At 38.8% G+C, this 13,372-nt stretch overlaps 1 protein-coding gene across 10 annotated transcripts in view; it reads left to right on the top strand.

The window, feature by feature from the left end:
* SP5 (Sp5 transcription factor) overlaps positions 1–13,122 on the top strand; it is a 73,207-nt gene extending 60,085 nt beyond the window's left edge. For all 10 annotated transcript variants that reach the window (XM_070803413.1, XM_070803449.1, XM_019971065.2 and 7 more), the window contains 4 exons: positions 1,393–1,577; positions 5,783–5,840; positions 12,223–12,294; positions 12,927–13,122. In XM_070803413.1, coding sequence (XP_070659514.1) covers positions 1,393–1,577; positions 5,783–5,840; positions 12,223–12,294; positions 12,927–13,045 — 434 coding nt within the window. In that variant the 3' untranslated portion in view covers positions 13,046–13,122. The remainder of the gene's footprint in view (positions 1–1,392; positions 1,578–5,782; positions 5,841–12,222; positions 12,295–12,926) is intronic.
* The last annotated feature ends 250 nt before the right edge of the window (positions 13,123–13,372 follow it).

The following is a 13,372-nucleotide window of genomic DNA, read 5'->3' as shown; positions in this document are numbered from 1 at the left end:
CAAGTTTCCTCTTCCACAGTTTTATTCAGTAAAGTTACTGCTGTGAATCTATACCGAATCCTGGAATCTTCAAACATCTCTGACACCTATAAGCCTTGAGAAAATGTGAAGGTGTTTCATTTTGTCACAGCCTTTCTGAGGGTTATGACAGAAGACTGAAAGATGTTATGGTTTCCCCATCTCACTCCCCTTCCAGAATGTTACCTGGACTTTTTAAAGGTGGTTGTTTTTTTTTCCTAGCCACCTCTCCCTCTGCTCTTTTTGTCTTTATTTTTTTGGTCTGCCCCCAAATACAGTTTCTACCCTGCCCTCCAAGAGTTCTAGAAATTAAAAATTGATCATACTTGTTTCCCTACTTAAACCTTTTATGACTAGCCCCTTCATTCTTAAAGTTCTAATTCCAAGACTACTGGCCCGCAAGAATCTATTATCCAGCTTGTACCACTCTGGCCACATCTGTCACCATTTCAGCCTCAACTTTGACCCATAATAAACACATCAAAGTGTTGCTCTGCATGCATTCTTTTTGTACTGGTTCATGCTGTCCTCTCTCCTTGGAAAAACTGATCCATTCAGACCAGAATGGGTCTCTGCTCTCTTCCTGTGTTCTCTCATGTACCTGGTATACATCTTTATCACTGGACTGCCATATAGTTTTACAGTTATCCATTATGTTTCTGACTCCCCAGTTAGAGTGTGAGTGAGTACCCTGAGATCAGTGACTGTCCATTTTAGTGTTCGTGGGGCTCAGTATAGTGCCACACATTGAATGGGTAGTCAAAGTAGTGCTTATGTTTTATTTTTCAGTCATCTATGACTTGACATTAAGAAAAACCATTAATAATGTTATATAACCTCTGGTCATATCTAGAATACTTCACATATATCTAATTAGTGTGTGTGTGTGTGTCCAGGGAGAGGGACAATTTTATTCTCAAGTATCTGCACAGTGACTATCTGCCTAAGAAGAATTACTTTTCAGCCTCTCTAGTCTTACTTTTAGTCTTTATTTTACATTTATATTCCTATAAGAACAATTTAAGAAATATATTTCTATGGATAAAAGAGAATTAATTTTTTCTTGAAATTATATTCTTTATAAACAAAACTGTTTCCATTTATTACAGTTTCAATCACCAAACAATTAACATTAACATCAGCTCAGTATTATCAGTTTGTATTTTTTCCTCTTTCACTCAGCAGTTTTATTACCTTTTTTTGGGAAATGGAAATCAGGTAAGTTTATTGCAGTGCTGTTTAGTCATGAAAAAAAAAGTCCAGGACAGGAGAACACATGGTAACATGAGCACCTGCTACATTGTAATTTAGGAGTGACCATTATAAATTCATGAATACGTTGCAATATTTACTAAATTATGTATATTGTTTTAGGTGAAATGAGCAAAAATGTAGTCATTGCAGAGCAGGAGAAAAATAATGAACATTGCCCTGAGGATATCAATGATAAGTTATCTGAATCAACAGATGATGATGGTGAGGATACCAGTGATGAAGATAAGGAGGAAGACAGCAACCCGAATAAGGATACTCATGCCCCGTTAGAGTTAATGACAGAAGTAAGTTTTGCTTCTATAACTCAAAAATATTAAAGTAGCTAAATAGTATATAGCCTTGAAGACTAAAAAAATAGTTAAAATATCCTTGCCCACACACAGATGCTTACCTGGTTACTCATCTTTGTTACTATGATGAGGGTAGAGATGAGAGAATATTCTGGCAGTGACTCAGATTATTCTGGTAAAGTCAGAAACAGGAATAAGAGAAGTTTCGGCATAAAACTCTTCAAGGACCTCTTTTAGAAAAACTTTCTACTTACTGGGTACCATGCTAGTTACTTGGGATATTTAGAGATAGATAAGAAAGACATGTCTTTACCCTTGAGAACTAACAAACACTTATTATGTTATCTAATGCAATTTATAATATTGCCAGTAGAGATGTTCATAAAATTCTCTGGGAACAGGGAGGATAAAGGGACTAATTGAGAAATGAAGCAGGAGAAACAAGGAGGTAAAGGAAGGATTAAGAGGAAGAGACAAGAACGGAATCTTAGAAACTTAAAGGAAGAGGGACATGTAGGAACTCATTTGGTAAACAAAATGGCACTCCTGGCGTAGGAAATAGCACTGGATGTGTGTATCACACACATACCGAGGGTGTAAGAAGGGAGAGGGAGTGGAGGGAGATGGGCTTAACCGAGTATAACAACAGAGAAGAAACCATGAACTTGAACACATAGCCTTAGAAATTTCTCAAAATACATAGGGAAAAAAAGGAACATCAGAGACTTTGGGGAGACTGTTGGGTGGTCTAACACATGTATAATTATAGCCCAGATAAGCGAGGGACCCACTATGTACAAGTAAAACGTGACAATGATAATACAAAGGATGAGAAGGGGGGAAGTGAAAATGCACTGTTATCAAGTTCTTACTGTATACATGAAGTTGTGTGATATTAATAAAAGTTAGACTGATACCACAACATGTGAGTAAAACTGTCTTGTTCTCCATAGAATTATCAGTAAACATTTGTGAGCAATTTTTACATGTGACGTTTCAGGCCTCCATGCTTTTGCTGTTTCCTATGTTTTGCCAATGCTGTTTCCTATGCCAGGATTGCCTTCTTGATTTGTTTACCAAATGAATTCCTACATGTAAGCCTAGTGTACATGCAAATGGCTCAGAATGTCACATATAAGCAAGAACAGTCCCCCAAGTGTACTGTTCTTTTTTTAATAAAAGCTATCCAAATAATAATGGAAGATTAGTCAATTGTGGAGCCTAAGTAAGTAAAAAATATGTAATAATGTTTAATTCCATGGGGAGAGGATGATCATGATATGTGGTATATTTTTTTTAAAGTTACTGAATAATCTTAGTTTTTGTAAGTATATATGTGTTCCTTTATGGAAAAAAAAAACTAAAATGATGTACATGGAGATGTTTAAAACAAACATCTCTGTAGGCTTCCCTGGTGGCTCAGTGATAAGGAAGCCACCTGCTATTGCAGGAGACACAGGTTCAGTCCCTGGTCCAGGAAGACCCCACATGCCATAGAGCAACTAAGCCCGTGCCCCACAGCTATTGAGCCTGTGCTCTAGAGTCCATGGGCCTCAATTACTTAGCCCACACGCCACAACTACTGAAGCCTGCGCTCTCTAGAGCCTGTGACCAGCCAACAAGAGGAGCGATCGCAATGAGAAGCCTGCACACTGCAGCTAGACAGTAGCCTCCATTCACTACAACCAGAGAAAAGCTCGTGGAGCAACAAAGACCCAGCACAGCCCCCAAAATAACTAAAATTATCTAGAAAAAAATTCTCTGGATGGTAAAAATACAGATGCTGTTTAACTGGGGACAGGATGTGTTTATTTAGCATTTTAAATTTCCTACATACAACAAATGAACCTATTTGCAGGGCAGGAATAGAGACACAGATGCAGAGAATGGACATGTGGGCACAGGGTGAGGAAAGAGGGTTGGGATGAATTGGGAGGCTGGAATTGACATGTACATACTACCACGCATGAAATAGATGGCTAGTGGGAACCTACTGTATACCACACAGAGCTCAGCTTGGTGCTCTATGGTGATCTAGAGGGATGGGATGAAGAGGTGGAGGGAGGTCCAAGAGGAAGAGGACATATGTACACCTATAACTGATTCAGTTTGTTGTATAGCAGAAATTAACACAACGTTGTAAAGCAACTATACCCAAATTAATAAGGAAAAAATTTATAACACATAGAAAAATATGTGTTACAAAAACAGAAATACAGACCAATGGAATGAGATAGAGATTCCAGAGATAAACACACACACACCTATGGGTACCTTATTTTTGACAAAGGAGGCAAGAATATACAATGTGGCAAAAACAGCCTCTTCAATAAGTGGTGCTGGGAAAACTGGACAGCTCCATGCAAAAGAATGAAATTACATCACTACCAAACGCCATACACAAAGATAAACTCAAAATGGGTTAGACCTAAATGTGAGACCAGAAACTATTAAACTGTTAGAGAAGAACATAGGCAGACACTCAATGAACATAGAACAAAGAACAAAGAACATAGAACACTCAATGACATAAAGCAAGATCTTCTATGACCCACCTTCTAGAGTAATGGAAATAAAAACAAAAATAAACAAGTGGAACCTAATTAAACTTAAAAGCTTTTGCACAGCAAAGGAAACCACAAACAAGGTGAAAAGACAACCCTCAGAATGGGAGAAAATGCTAGCAAGGGAAACAACTGATAAAGAATTAATTTCCAAAATATATAAGCAGCGTATACAACTCAATACCAGAAAAGCAAACAACCAAAGTGGGAAAGGGACCCAAAGAGACATTTCTCCAAAGAAGATATACAGATGGCTAACAAGCACACGAAAAGATGCTCAACATCACTCATTATCAGAGAAATCAAAATCAAAACTACAGTGAGAACCTACCTCACGCCAGTCAGAATGGCCATCATCAAAAAAGTCTACAAATAATAAATGCTGGAGAGGGTGTGGAGAAAAGGGAACACTCTTGCATTGCTGGTGGGAATGTAAACTGATACAGCCACTATGGAAGACGGTATGGAGAGACTCCTTAAAAAAGCTGGGAATAAAACCACCGTATGACCCAGCAATCCCACTCCTAGGCTTATACCTTGAGGAAATAAAAACTGAAAAAGACACATGTACCCCAGTGTTCACTGCAGCACTATTTACAGTAGCTAGAACATGGAAGCAACCTAGATGTCCATCAGTAGATGAATGGATAATGAAGCTGTGGTACATACACACAATGGAATACTACTCAGCCATAAAAAGAACACATTTGAATATATTCTAATGAGGTGGACAAAACTAGAGCCCGTTATACAGAGTGAAGAAGTCAGAGAAATATAAATATCGTATACTGACACATACATATGGAATCTGAAGAGATGGCACTGATGAATTTATTTTCAGGGTAGCAGTGGAGAAATAGACATAGAGAACAGACCTATGGACAAGGTGGGAGGAGAGGAGGGCGAAGGGGAGATGTATTGAGAGAGTAACATAGAAATGTACAATACTATATGTAAAACAGATAGCCAATGGGAATTTGCTCTACGACTCAGGAAACTCAAACAGGGGCTCTGTGACAGGCTGAAGGGTGGGGGAGGGAGGGAGATGGGAGGGAGGTCTGGGAGGGAGGGAACATGGATGTACCTATGGCTGATTCTTGTTGATGTATGACAGAAAAACCACAAAATTCTGTAAAGCAATTATCCTTCAATTTAAAAAAAAATTTTAATATGTTACTTTATAACAAAAAAATACAATAAAATAGTAAAAGGAAAAACAGATGGGATAAGAGCAATCAATATTGGAAAATACTGAAAATACATAATTGTATTGTCATATAATTATGGACTAAGTTCACAAATAAAAACTGTATCTGAACCTAAGGGATATTGAAGTGATTAAAGTGTTCGTGGCTTTGCCAGTTGAATCAACCTGAGTGTTCTCAGATTGTTCGGTAGTGTGTGCACAGTGTGGCTGCAGTAAAACAGAGGTGAGATGCTTACTCTGTGGCCCTGCCACTAGAAGTGCTTAAATATTCTTCACTGACTGATTACAGACTCACTCCTGGAAAAACATGTGTAAAAGTTAAAAGCAAAATAGTTAATCATTAGTAGAATATTTTCTAGGGAGTTTATAACTGACATTTAAATTCTCTGTAAAACTGCATAGCTGAAGAATTTCTTAATGTTTTCCAGTTCCTGAGAGCAGAAATGGGCCACGACTACCATTTGGCAAAAAAATTATGTCAGATGAGTAAGTACAAAATAATTCTCTTTTCCCAGTCTTCTCTTTGTTTCTAAATACATTCCCTAATATATAAGATGGTTTGGTTACTATACAGCTAGTGAATTCCCTCATAGTGTCTTGGCGAATCCTTGATAGTAAAAACTGGTATAAGGACTAATTTAAATTAGAATTCCAGAGTAACTTTGCGTGGGATAAACTGACAAGGACGCCATTAGAAGGTATGTCAACATCATTAGCTTCATGACAATGGGTTAGTAACATATGCCTTTAGTTTCAAAGAAGTGTCATGTAGTAAAAAAAAGCCTTCCTTAGAAGTGAAGAAGTGAAGCCGCTCAGTCGTATCCAACTCTGAGACCCCATGGACTGTAACCCATGGACGGAGGAGCCTGGTGGGTTACAGTCCATGGAGTCACAAAGAGTCGGACACGACTAAAGTGACTTCACAAGCCTTCCTTAGCATGCAGTTATTCCACAAATATTTGAGTTACCTACCTGCCAGGCTCCTCTGTCCGTGGAATTTTTCAGGCGCGAATACTGTAGTGGGTTGCCATTTCCTCCTCCAGGGGATCTTCCTGACCCAGGGATCGAACCCACGTCTCCTGTGTTTCTGAATTGCAAGTGGATTCTTTACCACTGAGCCACTGGGGAAACCTTAATAAAAATTTAAAAAATTGTGTGCCAGTGCTGCTATTTAGGCACTGGGCCAATAATCCCACACTTAATCTAGTGTCAGACAACAAACATATAATTAGCATGTCAGAGGTAACAGGTGCTATGGAGGAAAAGGGAAGAAGGAGTAGAAAGTACTGGGAGGAAGCAAAGCAGTTTTAAGTAAGACGGTCCAGCAAGGCTCACTGGAAGACTAGAGCAAACCCGTGAAAAAGTTGTGGAAATGAGTCCTGTCATCTGAAGAAAGTGTATTCCAGGCAGGACTAATAGCAAATATCCAATAGATGAGTGTACCTGACTGGGAACAGCAAGAAAGGCAGCAGAACCGGAGCAGATTAAGCCAGGGGACGTGTGATAGGAAATGAGGTCAGAGAGCTTACAGGTCAGGGACCGTGCAGACTGCAGAGCATCTTACCACAGCTTAAGGACCTTAGCTTTCTCTCTGAGCAGAGAAACCACCAGATACTTTTGAGTAGATAAATGATATGAACAACCTTACTTTTCTATCTGAGTTTTAGTAGTTTGATTCGATGTTCAAAATGGTGGTGGTTTTTGTTTGTATTTAAGCAAAGAGAAGTTTGGGAGATTTGCTGAGTTTCTTAACTCTGTGGGTTGATGTTTTCATCAGCTTTGAGGACTTCTTGGCCATTAATTTTCAAAGATTACTTCTGCCATATTCTCTCCCTCTCTTCTATTCCTGGGTCTCCAGTTACACACAAATTAGATTTTTTTCCTTGGTGTCCCACATGTGTCTTATACTCTGTTTTTTCCATTTCCTTTTATTCCTATGCTTTAGCTTGTATATTTTCTGTTGACCTGTTTTTGAGTTAATTTATCCTATCTTTTGCTGTGTCCAGTGTGCTGTTAAAACTATACAGTGAATTCTTCATTTCAAGGATTTCATTTTCCAATTTTAGAAAGTCCAACTAGTGGTTAGATTCCAGGTCTCTGTCAAAATCCATAGTCTTTTCAACTATTTTACCCATCTTTTTCTCTTCATTAGTCTTAAAGGAGAAAATGCCAATTCTACTATTAAACTTTATTAATGACAGGTCTTGAAATATTAACTATTGTAGACCTGTTTTATGGTTGAAATCTTTTAGTGACAATGTGGTGTAGGGACGTGGGGTCTACTCTTCCTTGCCTCACAGAGTCCCCACTGTGGATACAGTACTTCCTAAGTACTAAGCTAATTTTTAAAATCGATTTCTTGAATACATTAACACTACCTATTTTATATCCAGAATAATTTGCCTTGTTTAATCCTTTCAAGCACTTTTGACCTTTAGAACTATCAAATAAAATAGTTTGATCAAAACTATTTTTGGTGGCCCACAAACATAGAATTTCCAATCAGAAGGAATCCTTAGAGAATCATGTCCAGTCCTCCCTTTTTATAAGTAATGAAACAGAAGCAGAGAGAAGGTTAAGCAGCATGTGTAGCCCTGCTCAGGGAGCAAGTGACACAGCTGGAGCTGGAACCCAAGCCTCCTTTTCCCACAACTGCCTTTCTTCTCTGTGTGGCCGGTACAGAAAGGAGTGATGCTCTAGCTCTAGCTCCCAATTCTCGTGAGTTTTTCTTGTGGAGTCTAATTATATATAGAAAATGTATATATTATTTTTGTTTTTATACCTATCAGTTATTTTAGAAAAGCCTCTGGCTAAAGCTTACAAAATATAGACACTGACATCACCACATTTGTCAGTGAGTCTTAGCTGTTAGCCCCGCACTGTAAACAGCAGGTGCTCAATAAGATGCTTGTGGGCCTCAGTAAAAGGCAATGCATACTCATTAGGTGCCAGGTAAATAAGGATGAAAAAATTCAAACTGATCTACCTTAATGGGATTATATTCCTTTAAAAACTCCCTCCCTTCCTTTCTTCCAGCCAATATACATTGAGCACTAACTCTGTACCAGACATTATGCTGGGAGCTGGAGAGAAAGCAGAAATCAGACCACACCTTCTAAAGTGCTCTAAACCCTTCTGGGGTTGACATCAGACATGGTTTGGTGTGGTCTGCACCCTTACTGACTGACTCATCCAGTAATACTGTTTACTCTTTTCTACCCATGGCAAATAGTGGTGCCTCTACAACTGAGGGTTAAATTCTAGGAAAGGATGGATGGAGGGTCCTAAGACAGGCACCATTTTCCAGGGAGCCAGATGAAAAAGAATTGCTCCCAAGAGGAAGAAGAGGGAAATGTGGGCAAGGGCCCAGAGAATGGGGGTAGAGCACAGGGAGTGCAAAGTAAGATTGGCTACCCCTGACACAGATTGCCAGTCAAGGATATGAAATGAGAGAAGCCCAGGTTTTGCAAAGCCAGGCAGATTGAAGGCAGAAGGCAGAGTTGTAGACTGTCTCAGGGAAAACAAAGTGCTATTTCTTTGATGCCAGTAGGAACGCTGGCTGAGGGCTGCCTAAAGTCCCTCTCTGTGTTCAAAGCAATAGAACAATTTTTTTTCATCTAGCATGCGCCCAAAAATATTATCTATAAATTCTTACAGCATAGATATTATTTTCTAAAATTTATCACAGGATGTTGAATATTGTCCCCTGTGCTATACACTAGGACTTTGTTGTTTATCCATTTTATATATAATAGTTTGCATCTACTAACCCCAAACTCCCATCCTATCCCTCCCTCCCCCTCCTCCCCCTTGGTAACAAGTCTGTTCTCTACAGCAATAGATATTCTTTTGTCTCTTTTGTTCCCCCATCTTCTAACTTTTCCACAGAACAATCCACCTTTTTCTCTCTATATATATATCCATATATTTATAAATTTACTCATGTAAACATAATGTATTTACTTTTTATGTATTTATATATATATGTATTGAGCACCTACTATGGGAACATTCTTGCATACAGTTTTTAATTCTTATAGCAGTTATGTGGAGCAGATAGGATTAACCCTATTTTACTAATGAGGAAAGTGAAGGTAGCCTGGAGAATTGATTTACCCAAAGTCACACAGCTTCCCAGTGGTAAAGCTAGATCCCAAGTCTGACTTGAGAGCCTGTGATTTCTTGCTATATTTCCATTTCTTCATTTGAATAATAAGTTTATATTTCTGGTCAAGCAGGCGGAGACTTGAAAAAGAGGTGCTTTTATGAATCAATCGGATTGAAATGTCTCCTATAAATTGACCAATATATATTTTTATTTGTATCTAAGGCACCTAATTTATATGAAGTAATACATCTTTGTCCCTTCAGAGGTGTCTTACAAATTCGCTCTCTTGAATAGCCTCCAGTTCCTGGTATATTTCCTTGCCGTCCAATCAAGGTGTGCTCGTTTGTATCTTTACTTGGGTGCAGGGCTTCCCACCCTGCATCCCAGGTGTAAATGGTTTATTTTTTATCTGCTCTTCTAAAACTTTTTCTGGTGAAGGCTTGTAAAAGTGGTTTTTAAGTGAGACTGAAAGTCAGGAATACCAGGTACTTTTCTTAGTTCATCTCATGACTGACTGAGAGATTTTCTGTCAGTCTTCCCATTTCTTGGTCTCTTTACTTGCAGCCGAGTCATCTCAGGGTGCCAATGCTTTTGCTCACAGGCAGTCTGAGATTCTACAAAAATAACGTGTAAGCCTGGAAGACCTATTTCATCAATTATAATAATTGTAAATGTTTAAGAATAATGGCCTGAAAACCAAAATGGTTCTCATCATTATGCATCTAACACAAAAACAGACGTAGCTTCAGATACAGAAGAGAGTTTCTGTAAAGTTTTCTATTTCTTTGTGAGTAAACTAAATCACCCTTTCTTGGGGTATAATTTTATCAAGGCATAAAAGACTGCTTCCTACCCAGTCATCTATATTCATTTATTCCATTGTTTTTTTTAATGTTTTGAGGTCTCCCGCTCTGTCAAGTACTCTCTTAGAGCTGCAACAGTGAACAAGACCAGCGTCTTGTCTACCCTAAAATCACCTGCCATCTGAGGGCCCTAGAGCCCCGTGGAACTCAGAGCTTGCCCCAGCCCCAGCCCCAGCACCCTGCCCCAGCCCTTCAGCTAGAAGGAAGCGTCGGCTGCACGCTTAGGAAGGAACCAAGCCTTTCTCCAGGCCCAGAGTCACTCCAGGAAAACTGATAGTCAACATTTATTCAGTACTTACCATGCAGCAAGAACTAAACTAAGTACTTTGTCTGTATTATCTCCTTTATTCATCAGATATCCTAATGTGATCAGTAGTGTTTGTTATTGATCACAAGAGTTGGGATCACAAGAGTTGGACATGACTTAGCAACTAACCCACCACCACTGGTATGGATATTGTAGGGCTGAATTTCAAAGCAGATACTTTCCCTCTGAAAATTGACAGCTGCCAGCAGTTTTTGTTAAACCATGAAAATAGCTGATCTCATAGTCCATTCCCAAGGAATAATCCTAACTCCAGCATGAAATTTTCTAAGTTGTGTTCCAGGGAATATTAGTTCAAGATTGCTTAATAAATATTTCACCAAGAAGGATTCCATGGGAATAACAAATTAGGGAAACCATATTCTCTTCTCTGTAAGATACATGCTAGTTCTGAGCATGTTAATGGCTATGTAAAATCCTGCAGTTGCTCCTTACTGTAAGCTTTGATTAACTTCATTTAACCTAGTTTCCCACATACATATTAACATCTTAAGAAACTAGTGTCTCAAAGAGCAAGTTGGAGAAACTCTGCTCTAGGAGGAGGCTTAACCTCAGAGAAAGATTTAGACTGCTAATGATAAGCATGTTTTAGTTCAAGTTAAAATGTGTAAAAAGTCACTTTTATTAAAGCCTTAAAAGATGTATAAATACCCATAGAATCCTTAAAAGCAGATTCTGAGCAGGCACACACTCATGCTGACCCAGATTGATGGTACATTGTTATGTTAGTGGATTAGAAAATAAAGACATTGGTTTAGTGTGTCAGGATGGAAGTCATATGGGGTGAGGTCCTCTGAGCCACTGGGGCCCAGTTGAACCATCCCACAAGTCTCACTTTTAGCCAGGCGAATAGCACACTTGATGTTTCGGTGCCCCCTGGGGGCCACCAAGATATTACACAGAAGTCACAGCACTCAATGGATAATGCAGAATTATGAATACGCCTGAAGGCAGGTAAGAAGACAGCAGAGAGAGATCTGTAGAGCAGGATCTGAAAAAATAAGTTAACTAGTCTAGAAAACTCTGAAACAAAAGGTATAAAGCTTTCTGGCTTCTAGGACATTGGTACATTAGACCAACAGGCCTAAAAATTTGTATTGATTTAGTCCAAAGGAAAGATGACACATTCACATAAAGGATCAGCAAAAAGGAATAAATAGCACTTAAAAACAATGGATCCGATGAAGTGGTGAGAATACTGTTCAGTAGGTGATGACTGGGTGTCATTGGCAAAGTCTCCATGTATTACAGGATTTGTACCTTGTTTGGGGAATGATTATAGTCAAGAAACAGCATGGCTAAAGCCTTTGAGGGATGTCTCATAGTGATGGAGATTGCATTTTTTTGGACAGGTGGTAGAAAATATAATGAGGATTATTTCCCTTGCAAAGTACCTAAGATAAGTAGAGCATTTTCTCTGTTTGCACTTAGATATTCCTGTGATATAATTGTTGGTGTTTTTGCTTTGTGCATTTTCACTTAACTGATAGACAGTTTCAATCTCACACTCAAGAGGCTGTTTGCTGAAACACTTAGAATGTTAATAACACACATTCTGTTGTCCATTTGCAGTCCTAATCTATGAACCAGAAAATCCTGAGGCCAAGGAGTTTTTCTCACTGATTGAAGAAATGCTGCTGATGGGTAAATTTAAAAATTGAAATTCCTTCTTTCTCATAGAATCATGATCAGTCACTATTTAAAAATCCATTATCCCAGGAAACTGGCAAAATACCTCCTCAGGAAGTGGTTAAGAAAAGGCGAAATGATTATCTCAGATGGTTTCATGAAACCGGCTTTTCCTCTATAGATGGTCAAGCTGACTCCATTTCCTCTGTGGGGTGGAACTGCCCAAACAGAGCAGGCTCCCTGGGCAGACAGTATTGGGCACTGACAGAGTCCCCAGAGGGAACAGTTCCTGCTGAAGAGGGAACAGTACCCCAGGAACTGAAAGGATTATCCCACGGTTCCCAGCAAAGTCTGTACCCTCTACGTTACCCTGAATCTCACTTTACTCTTATTCTATTTCAGAAGTTGACAGTAGTAAAAAAAAAAAAAAAAAAAATTATACCAATGTTTTAAATGTAGTTTTAATCCACAAACATCTTTATGCTAGTAAAAATATGTTCTGTGTACCACTGCTTTGACCCTCCGCTCAGTTCTCACATTCTAAAACTATGTACTTCTTGATGGAGGGGGAAACAAGGAGGATTATGATGTTTCAGGGTAGACATATTAAGAAATATTTTAAACAAGTCTCTTCCTTTCTGTGGCAGAGAAAGCACAGAATCTCGAGGAAGATGATGACGAGAGTGAAGAAGACAATAGTGAGAGTGAAGGAGAGAGCACAGAGGACCCAAGTGAAGAAAGCTCTGATGAGTGTGAAGATGGGTGACGACAGTTGCTGCTGTAGTTCAGTCTTCATGTATGTTCATTACTGTGTACGGTGGAAATATAAAGAAGAGAGCTGCATTTCAGTCTAATGGTTCTTTATTTGGCATAGAGTTCCTTTAATTTATCTGTATTAGCTTGAGCTTCTTCTTAATAGTTAGATTTCAACTCAACGTGAGCTACTCAGAAAGGGAAATAGTCATTGAAAACACTTAAAAGCACAATGTGCCAGGTACTGTTGTATACACATTAATTTATTGAATCCAACAAAACCATGCGAATAACAATATCATTGTCCCCATTTGACAGATGAGAAAACTGAGGCACATAG

The sequence above is a fragment of the Bos indicus genome, chromosome 2, assembly GCF_029378745.1.
Source record: "Bos indicus isolate NIAB-ARS_2022 breed Sahiwal x Tharparkar chromosome 2, NIAB-ARS_B.indTharparkar_mat_pri_1.0, whole genome shotgun sequence".
In the NCBI taxonomy this organism is placed as follows: Eukaryota; Metazoa; Chordata; class Mammalia; order Artiodactyla; family Bovidae; genus Bos; species Bos indicus.
This window is presented reverse-complemented; position numbering and strand designations above follow the sequence as displayed.